At 42.9% G+C, this 13,315-nt stretch overlaps 1 protein-coding gene across 3 annotated transcripts; it reads right to left on the reverse strand.

Annotated features, from left to right (window-relative positions):
- Positions 1-463: 463 nt before the first annotated feature.
- Positions 464-12,575, reverse strand: LOC114685347 (carcinoembryonic antigen-related cell adhesion molecule 1-like). Of its 3 annotated transcripts, XR_005090515.1 has the most exons (7): positions 12,256-12,569; positions 8,319-8,594; positions 3,281-3,392; positions 2,941-3,052; positions 2,643-2,694; positions 1,512-1,535; positions 464-591 (listed from the first exon to the last, which is right to left on the reverse strand). XR_005090515.1 is itself a non-coding variant. In XM_037201683.1 (6 exons), the coding sequence occupies exons 1-5, from the start codon at positions 12,389-12,391 to the stop codon at positions 2,683-2,685; spliced, it is 648 nt and encodes a 215-aa protein (XP_037057578.1). In that variant the 5' UTR covers positions 12,392-12,569; the 3' UTR covers positions 464-591; positions 2,643-2,682. The 3 variants fall into 3 exon arrangements, 2 of the variants coding, with proteins under 2 accessions (XP_037057578.1, XP_037057577.1); XM_037201683.1 differs by lacking the exon at positions 1,512-1,535; XM_037201682.1 differs by lacking the exons at positions 464-591; positions 1,512-1,535; positions 2,643-2,694 and having other exon boundaries at positions 2,704-3,052; positions 12,256-12,575.
- Between the last annotated feature and the right edge of the window lie 740 nt (positions 12,576-13,315).

Genomic DNA, 13,315 nt, shown 5'->3' on the forward strand with positions numbered 1-13,315 from the left:
AGCAAAAATCCCATGTCAGCTAATAGGTACAGAGTGGCTGCCACTGGACTCCTAGAACTGTACACAAGCCACTCTACATTGTCATCCTTCTGAGGGCAGAGATCGCATGCCAAGAATCTACACACATAGTCACCTAACTGTCAGAGGGCTTTCCCCAGTGAAGTCATCCCCTACCACAGCCCATTTTTCTCTGCCACAGCCAGATTTCGGATCACTACTTAGCTGACTCCCCGGTACAGCGGACTTCATAAAGTACTCATGCTCTGTGGTCTAAAGGGTGCAATCCCTCACCAGCAATACCTTTCCTGCTAGCCGCCGGCTACCCAATCAATTATCTGCCTTTCTCTCTGCTGACTCTGAAGGCTGGGGCTGCAGCATTGTGTCCTTTGGGGACCCTCTGCCACTCCCCACCCACCCAGTGAGGGGCAGGAGACTGGGAATACATGAGCAGCAGCTAATGGGACAGGTTCCGATTTTTTTTTTTTTATTTCAGAAGACCATTGCTGTTGCTGGTGGAGATGTGAAGACTGAAGTTAGGGATTTGTGTTGCTGGACATTGTTTTCCAGGAAATAATATGAAGCTCCATCCACCTGAAAAGTATAATAGTACAGTCAGTCTCAAGACAGAGAGAGAGAGAGAAAGAGACAGACAGACAGACAGACAGACAGACAGACAGAACATGGGTGCATCTCAGAGGACAACTTGCAGGAGGGGGTTCTCCATTCACCTCAGGGTTTGGGGACTGAACTCAGATGTTAGATTTGTAAACTGCACTTTACACACTAAAAAACTCATCTGCCCTAATCCTGGTTTGTGTGTGTGTGTGTGTGTGTGTGTGTGTGTGTGTGTGTTGGTGTGAACCGGCTCTCGTGTAGCCCAGGGAGTCCCCATGTTCTCCAGGGACCAAGTGCTGTGACTGCAGGTGTGCTCCACTGTGATTCTGTGGATCAAACCTAGGCCAGGGGCAGCCAGCAAGCACTCTAGCAATAGGACTACATTTCCAGCCTTTAAATTCTCTAAGTGACCATCTCAATTGCTAAGAAGAATATAAGTTACTATGTGGCTGGAGCCTTCTGGAAAGGAACAGAGACACACAATAGTCCCCTCCTTTAGAGTCAACCCACATGGTCTGTTTGTCCTGCACAGAACAACATCTCATGAAGGCCTCCTGTGCTAGAGACTTTAGAAGACAGCACCCGGCCAACTTTAACATGCAGCCCATGTTCCCTGGCCATTGTCCACTCTCGCTCCTTGAGGGCCTTTCATCTGCAGTGGCCCTTTGGACAATGTCCACCCTCACTGTTGAGCATGCCTCCCATCATTCTCTAAGAAACCTGCCAGTCTTCTACACGACAGGATGTGTCTTGTCTGAATCCATCTGCCAGACTACAAGGGTGCAGCTCCTCATCTGCTGCACGAGGAACTAAGGACACACAGTTGTGGTTCTGAGTGTCCCCATCTCTCCAGAGTCATCTGAGAGGAAGCAGGCAGTGAAAGTGGCAGTGCTTACCTCATTAGGAGATTGTCACGTGACCTGGGGAAGCAAGAGAAGTCACCAGATCATGGAAGTGAAAAGCTCATCTAAGACTTGTGATTTGTATCGAAAAGAGGTGGCAGGAGGTGGTGGTAGATGTAGGGTAGGGGGTGAGGGGTGTCATGCCCAAGTCCAGACTCCTACAGAGTCTGTTTCACAGACTTAGCTTATTAGGACCAGAGGAAAAGTAACAAGGACTGAGACCTGGATTATTCAGTTCAGGAGTTCTCCAAGTTCACAATGCCTTGATTATCCTTTCCTCAGTGGTATTTGTGACTGACATGTTCCTATGACAAGGAGGAGCACAGTGGTCCTTGGGACCCAGACACACACAGTAGAGAGTCTCCCTTAGGGAAAATGAATGCCCACAACCTTCACACACAGCAGGGAAGGCATTAGGATAAGGAACCTGCTCTTGGACATGTGGTTCCCTCATGCCAGCCTAGCCTAGGTGAACTGAGTCTCCCCTCAGCACTGACTTAGTCTCCTGTGGCTGGGAAGGGGGTGAGGACCTACAGGACCTGAGGGCTGGTGTTGTGCAATAATTGTTAAACAACGCAAAGATGTGTTGTGTTTGTATAACTATGTAAACATGTGTTATTGGTTTATCTTGACTGCCCAAGACACCGGACTTTCTAAGAAAAAGCTGAATGTCTAATAGTGAGGGGGGGATAGATAGGTGGGACATCTAGGCAGGAGAGTAAGTAGGAGGAGGTATTTAGGTTCCAAAAAGAAAGGAAAAAGAAGCCAGGGAGACATCTGGGGGCCAGAAAGACAGACAGGGAGGAAGCAGGAAAGTAGGACATACAGAATGAAAGAAAGGTTAAAAGGCCTGAGGCAAAACACAGAAGAATAGAAATAGTTTAAATTAAGGTAAAGGAGCTAGTTGGACAAGCCTAAGCTAAGGCTGAGCATTCATAATTAATAAGTCTCCTTGTCTTTATTTGGGAGCTACTTCGAAACCTAAAGAAAATGCCAGCTAGAGTCTGAGAAGAGAAGATCTGCTCTGTAAGTCAGACAGGAGACAGTGGTTGCTGACCAGGATGCCATGGAAGGACAGGCAGGTGGTGGGACCTTTGATTCCTGAGGGTCAGTGCCTTTACTTACTGTGGGTGGATGGGTCCAGTTGTCCTCACTGAGCATGCTCTTACTTCTTTCCCTAAAGAAATGGGAGACACTGTCACTGTTGTTTGGTTCCTCAGTTGGGAAGGACCCTGGGAGCCAATGTTTCCTGGGAGCTGCTTGGTGTCCTTGCTGTGCATTCACACCATGGCTGCCACTGCCTTTCTTGGTGCTGCCTCCTTTTCCAATCTAACCAGCCCCTCCTAGCCTTTGATCCTTTTACCCCATCATATTGGCTGTTTTCTAACTGGTGCTGGGGGTGGTACTTTGGATGAGAATTTACTTTTGGCTTCTTGTCCTTTTTAGGTTTCTCTTTTGAGGCTTCTTTTGAGGTTTCATTGAGGTTGGTTGGCTCATTGTCCTCTTGTTTAATATCGTTCTCATTTTGTGGCTCCCTGGTGAAAGATGAAGTCAATTTATCCCCAAACTTCACAGGGAAAGGAGTGAACATGACCATCAGAGAGTGAGGTACAGGACATAGGAAGGCAGTGATATGAGGAACACAGCACACACATAGCAAAGAGAAGAAGATGGAGTCCAGACACAAAGTGAGGAAAGCCTCTTCCCTTTTCCCAAGCATAGAGGGAATGGAAGAGTAGGTGGAAGGGTGTAAGACACTTCACCTGCCACGATGGCTGCGCCACAGGAAACCCAGTAAAAACATTACTGCAATCAGCCCCATCAGACATTGGGCAATAATGCCAATGAAAGCCCGCAATGAAGGTCGATGTTCACCTGTCATGGACAGAAAAGAGAAGAAGCATCACCATAAATTTATCCTCACCAAGCAAGCAGACAATAACTCTCTGGTTGTGTCTGACATCTGTTTGTTCCTTTGGGGAGTGTACTTCTTGTAAGAAGGTAGATTAGGAGAGGTGAGGCAATAAACAGGGTATTTTCTCCTAGTACTCCCGTAAGTACTGTGTTTCTAGGCTGGCCATGTGTCTTCCTTCAAGTCCTTGACTGTGGCGGGTGGGGAGTGATTGTGCTTTATGCTACCTCTCTCGAAGTCCTTGGAAGGCTCTGAAGATGGGAGAAAGTCACATAGCTATTTTTACATTAAAATTACAGTTATTTTTAATGATCACATCTTTTTCTTGTTGTCCTAATTGTGGTCAATGTAAATATTTACCTCTCTGGTTCCTGTGGCCAGGAATTAACTGAAAGAATATTGAGGCTCCATACCCAGAGAGTCCTGCCCGTTGGCCCCATCCCTGGGACACAGCTGGTCCCTGGAAACCCCTGCCCAACTCTGTCCCAGTTGCTGGCCAGCAGGCAAGGCTTCTGCAGGAAGGCCCCACCCACACCAAGGCCCCCCACTTGACCTTATAATCTATACACCCTGCCTCCATACCCATCCTCCTGAGACCCCAGCCACTTCCTGAGGCATGGAAACAATGCCAGCAGCCAACATTGGACAAAGACCTCTCATTGGAACAAGAGTAACCTCCTGAGACCAGGAATCTGTCAGCCCTCATTAGACCAAGAGTGGCTTTCTGAGACATAGAATCTGCCACCTCTCATTGGTCCAAGAGAGGCTTCCTGAAACACAGAATCTGTAAGCTCTGGTTGGACCAAGAGCCCTGATAAGACCAAGAGTGACTCCATGAGTCACAGAATCAACAAGCTTGGGTTGACTCAAGAGCAGCTCCCTGAGACACAGATTCTGCCTGCTCCAATTAGACCAAGAACTAAGAATGCACTTAGAGGGACCCCCTAAGACACAGACACAATAAGCCCAGAGTGGGCCAATAGCAACTCACTCAGACACAGGCACCTCTTATACCTGTTAGAGGAGGACATGGGCAGAAGTCAAGGGAAAAAATATATACAACAATATAAAGAGCAATATGGCATCACCAGAACCTAGCCCTCCTCCAACAGCAAGATCTGAACATCACAATGTAGAAGAAGCAGAAGAAAGCAACCTTAAAAACAGCATCATGAAGATGCTAGAGGCCTTTCAAGAAAAAATGAAAAATGAAATTGAGGGAAAGACAAACAAAAAATGGAAGAAATCAAAAAACAAATAGAGGAAAAGACAAATAAAAAATTGAAATAAATCAATAAATCCCTTAAAGAAAGCCAAGAAAATGATGAAAAAGCAATTAAACATGGCAGGGAAACACTTCAAGACCTGAAAAAGGATATAAAAACAATGAAGAAGACACAATGAGAGGGAATACTGGAAATAAGAAATCTGAATAAAAAACAGGAAACACAGATACAAGCATAACCAACAGAATACAAGTGAAGGAAGAGAGAATCAATGGTGTAGAGGATACGATAGAGGAAATAGATTCATCAGTCAAAGAAAACACCAAAGCCAAAAAAGTCACAGCACAAAACGTCCAGGAAATCTGGGATACCATGAAAAGGCCAAATCTAAGAATAACAAGGATAGAAGAAGGAGAAGAATACCAACTCAAAGGCACAGAAAATATTTTCAACAAGATCATAGAAGAAAACTTTCCAACTAAAAGGAAGAAATACCTATGAAGATTCAAGAAGCCTATAGACCACCAAACAGAGTAGACCCCTCCCCCCAAAAAAGTCCCATGGCCACATAGTAATTAAACAACTAAATTTACAGAATAAAGAAAGAATATTAAGAGGAGTAAAACAAAAAGTCCAAGTGACTTATCAAGGCAAACCCATCTGAATAACACACGATTTCTCAATGGAGACTTTGAAAGCCAGAAGGACCTGTACAGACATAATGCAGACATGAAGAGACCATGGATGCCTGCCTAGACTAATATACCCAGAAAAACTTTCAATCACCATAGACGGAGTGAACAAGACATTCTAGGACAAAATCAGATTTAAACAATACCTACCCACAAATCCAGCCCTACAAAAAGTACTAGAAGGAAAATTCCAACCTAAGGAAGTCAGATACACCCACGAAAATACAGGCAATACATACCCCACAGCAGCAAAGTCCAAAGAAGAGAAATACACACTCACTACCACCAAAAGATAACAGGAAATAACAATCATGGTTCATTAATATCCATTAATATCAATGGACTTAATTCACCTATAAAAAGACACAGGCTGACAGAACGAATACTAAAACAGGACCCATCTTTCTGCTGCATACAAGAAACACACCTCAATTTCATAGATGGACGCTACCTCAGAATAGAAGGCTGGGAAAAGTCTTACCAATCAAATGGTCTTAAGAAGCAAGCTGGTGTACCTATCCTACAAAATAGACTTCAAACTAAAATTGATCAAAAGAGATCAAGAAGGATATTACATACTCATCACAGGGAAGATACACCAAGAGGAAGTTTCAATTCTGAATATTTATGCCCCAAATACAAGGGCACCCACATATGTAAAAGAAACATTACTAAAACTTAAATCACACATAAAACCCCACACATTAAGAGTGGGAGACTTCAATACCCCACTCTCACCACTGGACAGATCTGCCAAATCAAAACTTAACAGAGAAATAAGGGTCTTAACTGATGTTATGACTCAAATGGACTTAATCAATATCTACAGAACATTCCACCCTAACAAAACAGAATATACTTTCTTCTCAGCACCCCAAGAAACCTTCTCTAGAATTAACCACATACTTGGTCACAAAGCAAACCTCAACAGATACAAAATATTGGAATAACCTCCTGTATTCTATCAGACCACCATGGTTTAAAGTTAGATTGCAACAACAACAAAAATTACAGAGAGCCTACAATCTCATGGAAACTGAATAATGCTCAACTGAATCACCAATGCATCAAGAAAGAAATAGAAAGAAGTTAAAGACTTCCTAGAGATCAATGAAAATGAATATACTACACACCAAACTTATTGGACACTACGAAAGCAGCGCTAAGAACAAAATTCATAGCAACAAATGCCGACATAAAGAATTTGGGGAAATCTCACACTAGTGACTTAATAGCACACCTGAAAGCTCTAGAACAAGAAGAAGCAAAGTCACCCAGGAGGAATAGATGCCAGGAAATATTCAAATTGAGAGCTGAAATCAATAAAATAGAAACAAAGAGAACAATACAAGGAATCAATGAACCAAAGAGTTGGTTCTTTAAGAAAATCAACAAGATAGACAAGCACTTATCCAGACTACCAAAAGACACACAGAGAGAGCATCCAAATTCGGAAAATTACAAATGAAAGGGAGACATAACAACTGACAATGAGGAAATCAGAGAATAATCAGGTCATACTTCCAAAACCTGTACTCCAAAAAAATTGGAAAATCCTTTGAACTTCAGTTAGAGACAGTAATAGGCTGCCATGTGGGTGCTGGGAATTGAACCTCTGTCTATTGTAAGAGTTGCTAGGGCTCTAAAGTATTGAGGTATCTCTCCAGTCTCATAAACCATACACACATACACACACACACACACACACACACACACACACACACACACACACACACTACATACCACAAAAAGAGTTATTAGAAAAAAGCATCTTGTGGAGGGATGTGATACTTCAAATGTCAGCATGAGGATAAGAAACTCAGCATATGGACCACCAACATGGCTCATTTGGGAAGAGTACCTACCAAACTCCTTCAAAGTACCTACCCCTAACTGCCACACAGAAATAAATGCAAAAACAAATGTAGGCTAGTGAAATGGCTTAGCAGATATAGGGCTGGTTCACCAACCTAAGTTCAATCCCCAGTCCCTGGAGACTGGCTTCCACAAACTGTCCCCTGACCTCCATTCACGGGTGTGGGACATGCACACAAAATGAATAAATATGCAAATGGAGTAAAAAAGTCATTACAGGTCTCTTATATCTATGGATTTTATATTTATGGATCAAAACCTTGGAAACAAACTACTTGGAAAAGTATGTCTACAGTGAAAAATGTATTGTTTCCTCCTATCTTTGTCCTGTACTCAATACAATGAGACTAGATTCTATGCAGTATTTATATTGGGTATTGGAAATAATCTAAAGAAGTTAAAAATGTGTGTGTAGGGGGGTGTAGAGAAAAATGAATATTTTACTACATTCTGAGGTTTGATGGTGTGTCTGACACAGACACTAAACTCTTAATCACTTTGCATTTGTATTTGCTATATTGATATTTATTGTTATTATTGACAGGATCTCACAATGTAATCTGGGCTAGCCTGGTATTTCTTGTTTATTATAGAGAGATTTTCTATTCATTTTACATATCAACCACAGATTCCCCTGTCCTGCCTCCTCCCACCCTCAAGCATTCCCCTCCAGTCGACCCCTGATTCCCACCGCCTCCAAGGCAAGGTCTCCATGGGGAGTCAGCAGAGCCTGGTCCTTTCAGTTGAGTGGCATTGTACTTCTATGCCTCCTGCTTCGTGCTCTCTCCTTTTTGAGACAGGGTCTACTATGTAGCTCTGGCTAACCTGAAACTGGCTACAAAGACCAGGGTGGTTGGGAACTCATAGAGATCCAACTTTCTCTGCCTCTGTTGTGCTAGGGGTAAAGGCATGCAGCTCTGTGCTCACCTTGCTTGGTGTATCATGAGATTAACATGTATTCATCACCAAGCTGGCCTTATTTGTTTTCTGAACAATGTTTTTCTCCTTGTGACTTTGACCCATTCTGCACTCTGTTGATAAAGAAACTAGCCCCACCCCAAGGATATGGAGTAAAAAGGGAGCAGAGGTCACTCACGTATTATGTCCAGCTGGATGGGGACACTCCTTTTGGAACTGACTTGATTGGATACTTCACACTGATAGTCCCCGGAATCGTCAATCCTCACAGAGTCTATTTGGAGGGTGCTGTTGTGGTCGGAAAGATGTATCCTGTCTGTGAGATTCACACTCTGACCTTTGAAGAGCCAATGGATGGAGACCCCAGTGTCGTTTGACAAGCAGGTCAGGAACACAGAGATGTTATTTTTGCTTGTGGTGTTGGTGACTTGGATGGAGGGTGGAGTCACTGGATCTGTGGATAAATAGTGGAGGGGACGAACTGAGAGTCCTTCACTCTCAGAAATCTCAACCAGTTCACAGGGCCCATAGAATGAAGGGGCCCTCTGCAAGATTGCATGTTTGGGTTCAAGATATGGTTTGTAAGGAAAGAGCTGCTGGGACCACATCTGTTCAAGTGACTCTTAGGAGTGGTACACAGAGCCATTAGGCTAGACAATGAAATGGAGGTGCCCAATTATGAGGTGCTAAAGATATCTGTAGAAGACAGGAAATTGTTCGTAGAAAATCCTTTTAACATTCTACAGAAAGTTCTCAGAAGTAAATGAGGAAAACTAGTAAATTTGTTAGTTAATGAAATGAACATGCCCAAGTGAGCTGTATTTCTGTATACTACTATTGACCATGAACAATTGGATTTTTGTTTTTCCTGACAGTAGTGGAGCTTAAACCTAGGGCCTCATGCGTGCCCGGCAAGTGTTCAGCCCCTGAGCAATAATCCCAGCCTTAACAGTGAACAATTGGAAAGGAAATGAAGAAAGTATTTATTTGTGAAAGCACCAAAAAGAATAAAATACTTAGAATTAACTCCACCAAGGTGATAAAAGACTTGCACTCAGAAAACTACCAAATAAGAGATGATGAAAGAAGACAAGAAATGACAGCCATTGGGGTTGATGGGTTGGAAGACTTAATCTCATTATCACTGTTGTACTGTAGTACTAGGGTTGAACCCAGGGCTTTGTGCATGGTAAACAATGCACTACCACTGAACTGTACTCTAAGCTCTGCCTTCTAATTTTTATTTAGAAACGGGATGTCACTAAATTAATCAGGCTGGCCTTGAATTGGTTGTGGTAGGCACTCAGAACTTGATACTCTTGCCTCAACTTCTTGAGTGGCTGGATTTACAGGCATGAGCCAGCTTGCCTGAAAGACTTTTTTAATAGATGACAATATCATCCTTAAATGTAGTCTATCAGTTCTATGCACATCAGATCCAAACCCCAGTGGCATTTTGCACAGAAATAGCAAAGTCTATTCTAGCTGTCCTGAAACTCACTATATAGATCAAGCTGGCCTCAAACTCCCAGAGTTCCACCTATCTCTGCTCCCAAGAGCTGGGGTTAGAGGCAATACCACTGTACCTGGCCTTAAAAGTATCTTGAAAATAAAAAAAGAACAAAATTTCAAGACATCCTACATGATTTCCTAATTTTAGTACAAAGCTGCAACAATCAAAATAGTCTACTGCTGACGTAATGGCAGACATACAGATCAGTGAAATAGAATCGGAAAGCCCACAATTGCTCATGCACACTGGCCATGATTAAATTAAAGATTAGCTAATATGATCAATATGTGTGTTTATGGGGCACAGTTGGCATATCCAGCATTTTATCTGTCACTTTTTATGTTTGTTAAATCATTCATTTCTGCTAGCACTTTTGAATTAATTGGTGTGAAACAGAGTTGTCCTATTGAGTTACAGTAATTAGAAGGCATTCTTACTGTCGATCTGACCCTCTGTGCCCAGATGAGTTTTTATCAGGCTGCTAAGACAGCACAATGTTGGAAGAAAAATCAGTCAAACAAGGGATGTTTGGAAGATGTGATATCCAGGTAAAAGAATGAAGTTAAGCCTTCACCTAACAACATATACAAATCAACTCTACATGGATCAAAGACCTAAAATGGATCAGAGCTGAAAGTCATCAGACTTTTAAGAGACAGAATGAAAGCACCTTGAAATTGGATTTCAAATGATGTCTTTGTTATGATGCCAGATGCATCACATGGGCCTTTTGGCTGCTTATATGTCTCTACACCACACACATGTTTTGTACATGAGGAGGACAGAAGAAGATATTGAATTCCTTGGAACTTCAGTTACAGACAGTAATAAGCTGCCATGTGTGTGCTGGAATTAAATCCCTGCCTTTGGAAAAGCTTCCAGGGCTCTTCACTACTGAGCTATCTCTCCATGTATTTGGATTATGGGTCTTGAGAGATAGCTCAATAGTTACGAATCAAATACAGCTGGGCGGTGGTGGCTCACGGCATTAATCCCAGCATTCGGGAGGCAGAGGAAGGTAGATCTCTGTGAGTTCAAGGCCAGCCTGGTCTCCAAAGCCAGTTCTAGTAACGGTGCAAAGCTACACAGAGAAACTGTGTCTGAAAAAACAACAAAAAAAAAAGAATCAAATACACACACATACTATTACTACTACTACTATTATTATTACTACTACTACTATATACCACAAAAAAAAACAGTTATCAGAAAAAAGTCTTGTTCAAAGAGCATGAGGATAAGAAACTCAGTATATGGGCCTCCAAGATGGCTCAGTTGGGAAGAGTGCCTGCTGTATTCCCTCCCAGTACCTGCCCCAACTGCCACACAGATATAAATGCACAAACAATGTAGGACAGTGAAATGGCTTAGCAGATAAAGGGCTTGCTCACCTACCTGAGTTCAATTCCCTGTCCCCAGAGAACTGGCCCCCATAAATTGTCCTATGACCTCCACACACTATGAGGGGAACACCCATACAAAATGAATAAATATGCAAATGTAGTAAGAAACTCAATACAGGTCCATTCTATCTATGGATTTTATATTTATGGATCAAAACTTTAGAAACAAACTACTTGGAAAAGTATGTCTACAGTGAAAAATGTATTGTTTCCTCCTGTCTTGTCCTGTACTCAACACAGTAAGACTAGTGTCTATGCAGTATTCATATTATTAGATATAATGTAAAGAAAATTTGGTTGTGTGGTATGGGGTATAGAGTAACATGAATATTTTACAAGATTCTGAGGGTGGTCTGTGTGTGTGTGTATGTGTGTGAGAGAGAGAGAGAGACTCAAAGTCCTAAACTCTTTTTTTTTTTTTTTTTTTTGGTTTTTCGAGACAGGGTTTCTCTGTGTAGCTTTGCGCCTTTCCTGGAACTCACTTGGTAGCCCAGGCTGGCCTCAAACTCACAGAGATCTGCCTGCCTCTGCCTCCCAAGTGCTGGGATTAAAGGCGTGCACCACCACCGCCCAGCTCTCCCTAAACTCTTAATCACTTTGCATTTCTATTTGCTATATTGACATCTATTGTTGTTATTAGTGACCGGGTCTCACAATGTAATCTGGGCTGCCCTTGTACTTCTTTTTTTATTAAGAGATTTTCCATTCATTTTACACACCATCCACAGATTCCCCTGTCCTAATTCTCCAAGCCCACCAGTGTTCCCACACAATACACCCCCTATTCCCACCTCCTCCAAGGCAAGTCTCCCATGGGGAGTCAGCAGAGCCTGGTCCATTCAGTTGAGTGGACTTGTACTTCTATGCCTCCTGCTTCATGTTCTCTCTCTCTTTTGAGAAAGGTTCTCACTATGTAGCTCTAGCTAACCTGAAACTGGCTACTAAGACCAGTGTGGTTGGGAACTCATAGAGATCCAACTTTCTCTGCCTCTGTTGTGCTGGGGGTAAAGGCATGCAGCTCTGTGCTCACCTTGCTTGGTGTATCATGAGATTAACATGTATTCTCACCAAGCTGGCCTTATTTGTTTTCTGAACAATGTTTTTCTCCTTGTGACTTTGACCCATTCTGCATTCTGTTGATAAAGAAACTAGCCCCACCCCCAAGGATATGGAGTAACAAGGGAGCAGAGGTCACTCACGTATTATGTCCAGCTGGATGGGGTCACTCCTCTTGGAACTGACTTGATTGGATACTTCACACTGATAGTCCCCGGAATGCGAACTCCTGGCAGGGACTATTTCCAGGATGCTGTTGTTCTGGGACAGCCTCATCATATTACCGATCCTCAGACTCTGGCCTTTGAAGAGCCAATGGATTGAGATCCCAGTGTCGTTTGACAAACACTTCAGTATCACAGGGGTCAGGTCTTTGACTGTGGTGTTGGTGAATTGGATGGAGGGTTTAATCACTGGTTCTGTGAATAAACAGAGGAGGGGACCAGCTGAGAGTCCTTCCCCCTCAGAGATCTCAGCCAGTTCACAGGGCGATAGAATGAAGGGGCCCTCTGCAAGATCGCATGTTCAAGATATGGTCTGTAAGGAAAGAGCTGAATCTTACTCCTTCCAGGATCACCCACAATAACCCTGACTCAGGGAATTTGTGTAGATACCACACTGGGAGCCTCTTCAGCCCACATGTCCAGAAATCTCATGGTGGGGGGAATGTATTTCCCAATGATTTTTGTGGGAATTCTTGCTCACATTTTCTGTGAGTGTGAACAGTCATGTCTCTCTTTTATTAAATAGCCTTTTAATTTTTATTAAAAAAATTTGTCATAGTGTTAAGATGGCCTACCTAATATTAGAGATGTTAAAGGCTAGACCTCAGGACTGGGAGAAATCCCTAACTGAAGGATTTCTGTTTGCAGAAAAATTGTATTTCCTGCCCCATGGATATGGATTAAATACTACAGAGTAGAAGTGAATAGTCACAGTGCTGACCACAGCCTGCCACTCTAATCCTCAGTACTGATATTTTTGAGACAGGGCCTCACTGTACAGTCTTAGCTCACTTGGCACTTGCTATGTAGATGAGGCTGAGCTCAAACTCACTATCTACCTGCCTCTCCCTCCTCAGTGCTGGCATCAAAAATGTGTGCCACCACACTCAGCTGGCATTTGTTTTTTGAACCTTGAGAAGAGTAAGCAAAAGATCATCATCAACTGTCAGTGACATGGTTCACCAGGGCTCCCAGGCAC

Source organism: Peromyscus leucopus, unplaced genomic scaffold (assembly GCF_004664715.2).
Source record: "Peromyscus leucopus breed LL Stock unplaced genomic scaffold, UCI_PerLeu_2.1 scaffold_1095, whole genome shotgun sequence".
Taxonomy (NCBI): Eukaryota; Metazoa; Chordata; class Mammalia; order Rodentia; family Cricetidae; genus Peromyscus; species Peromyscus leucopus.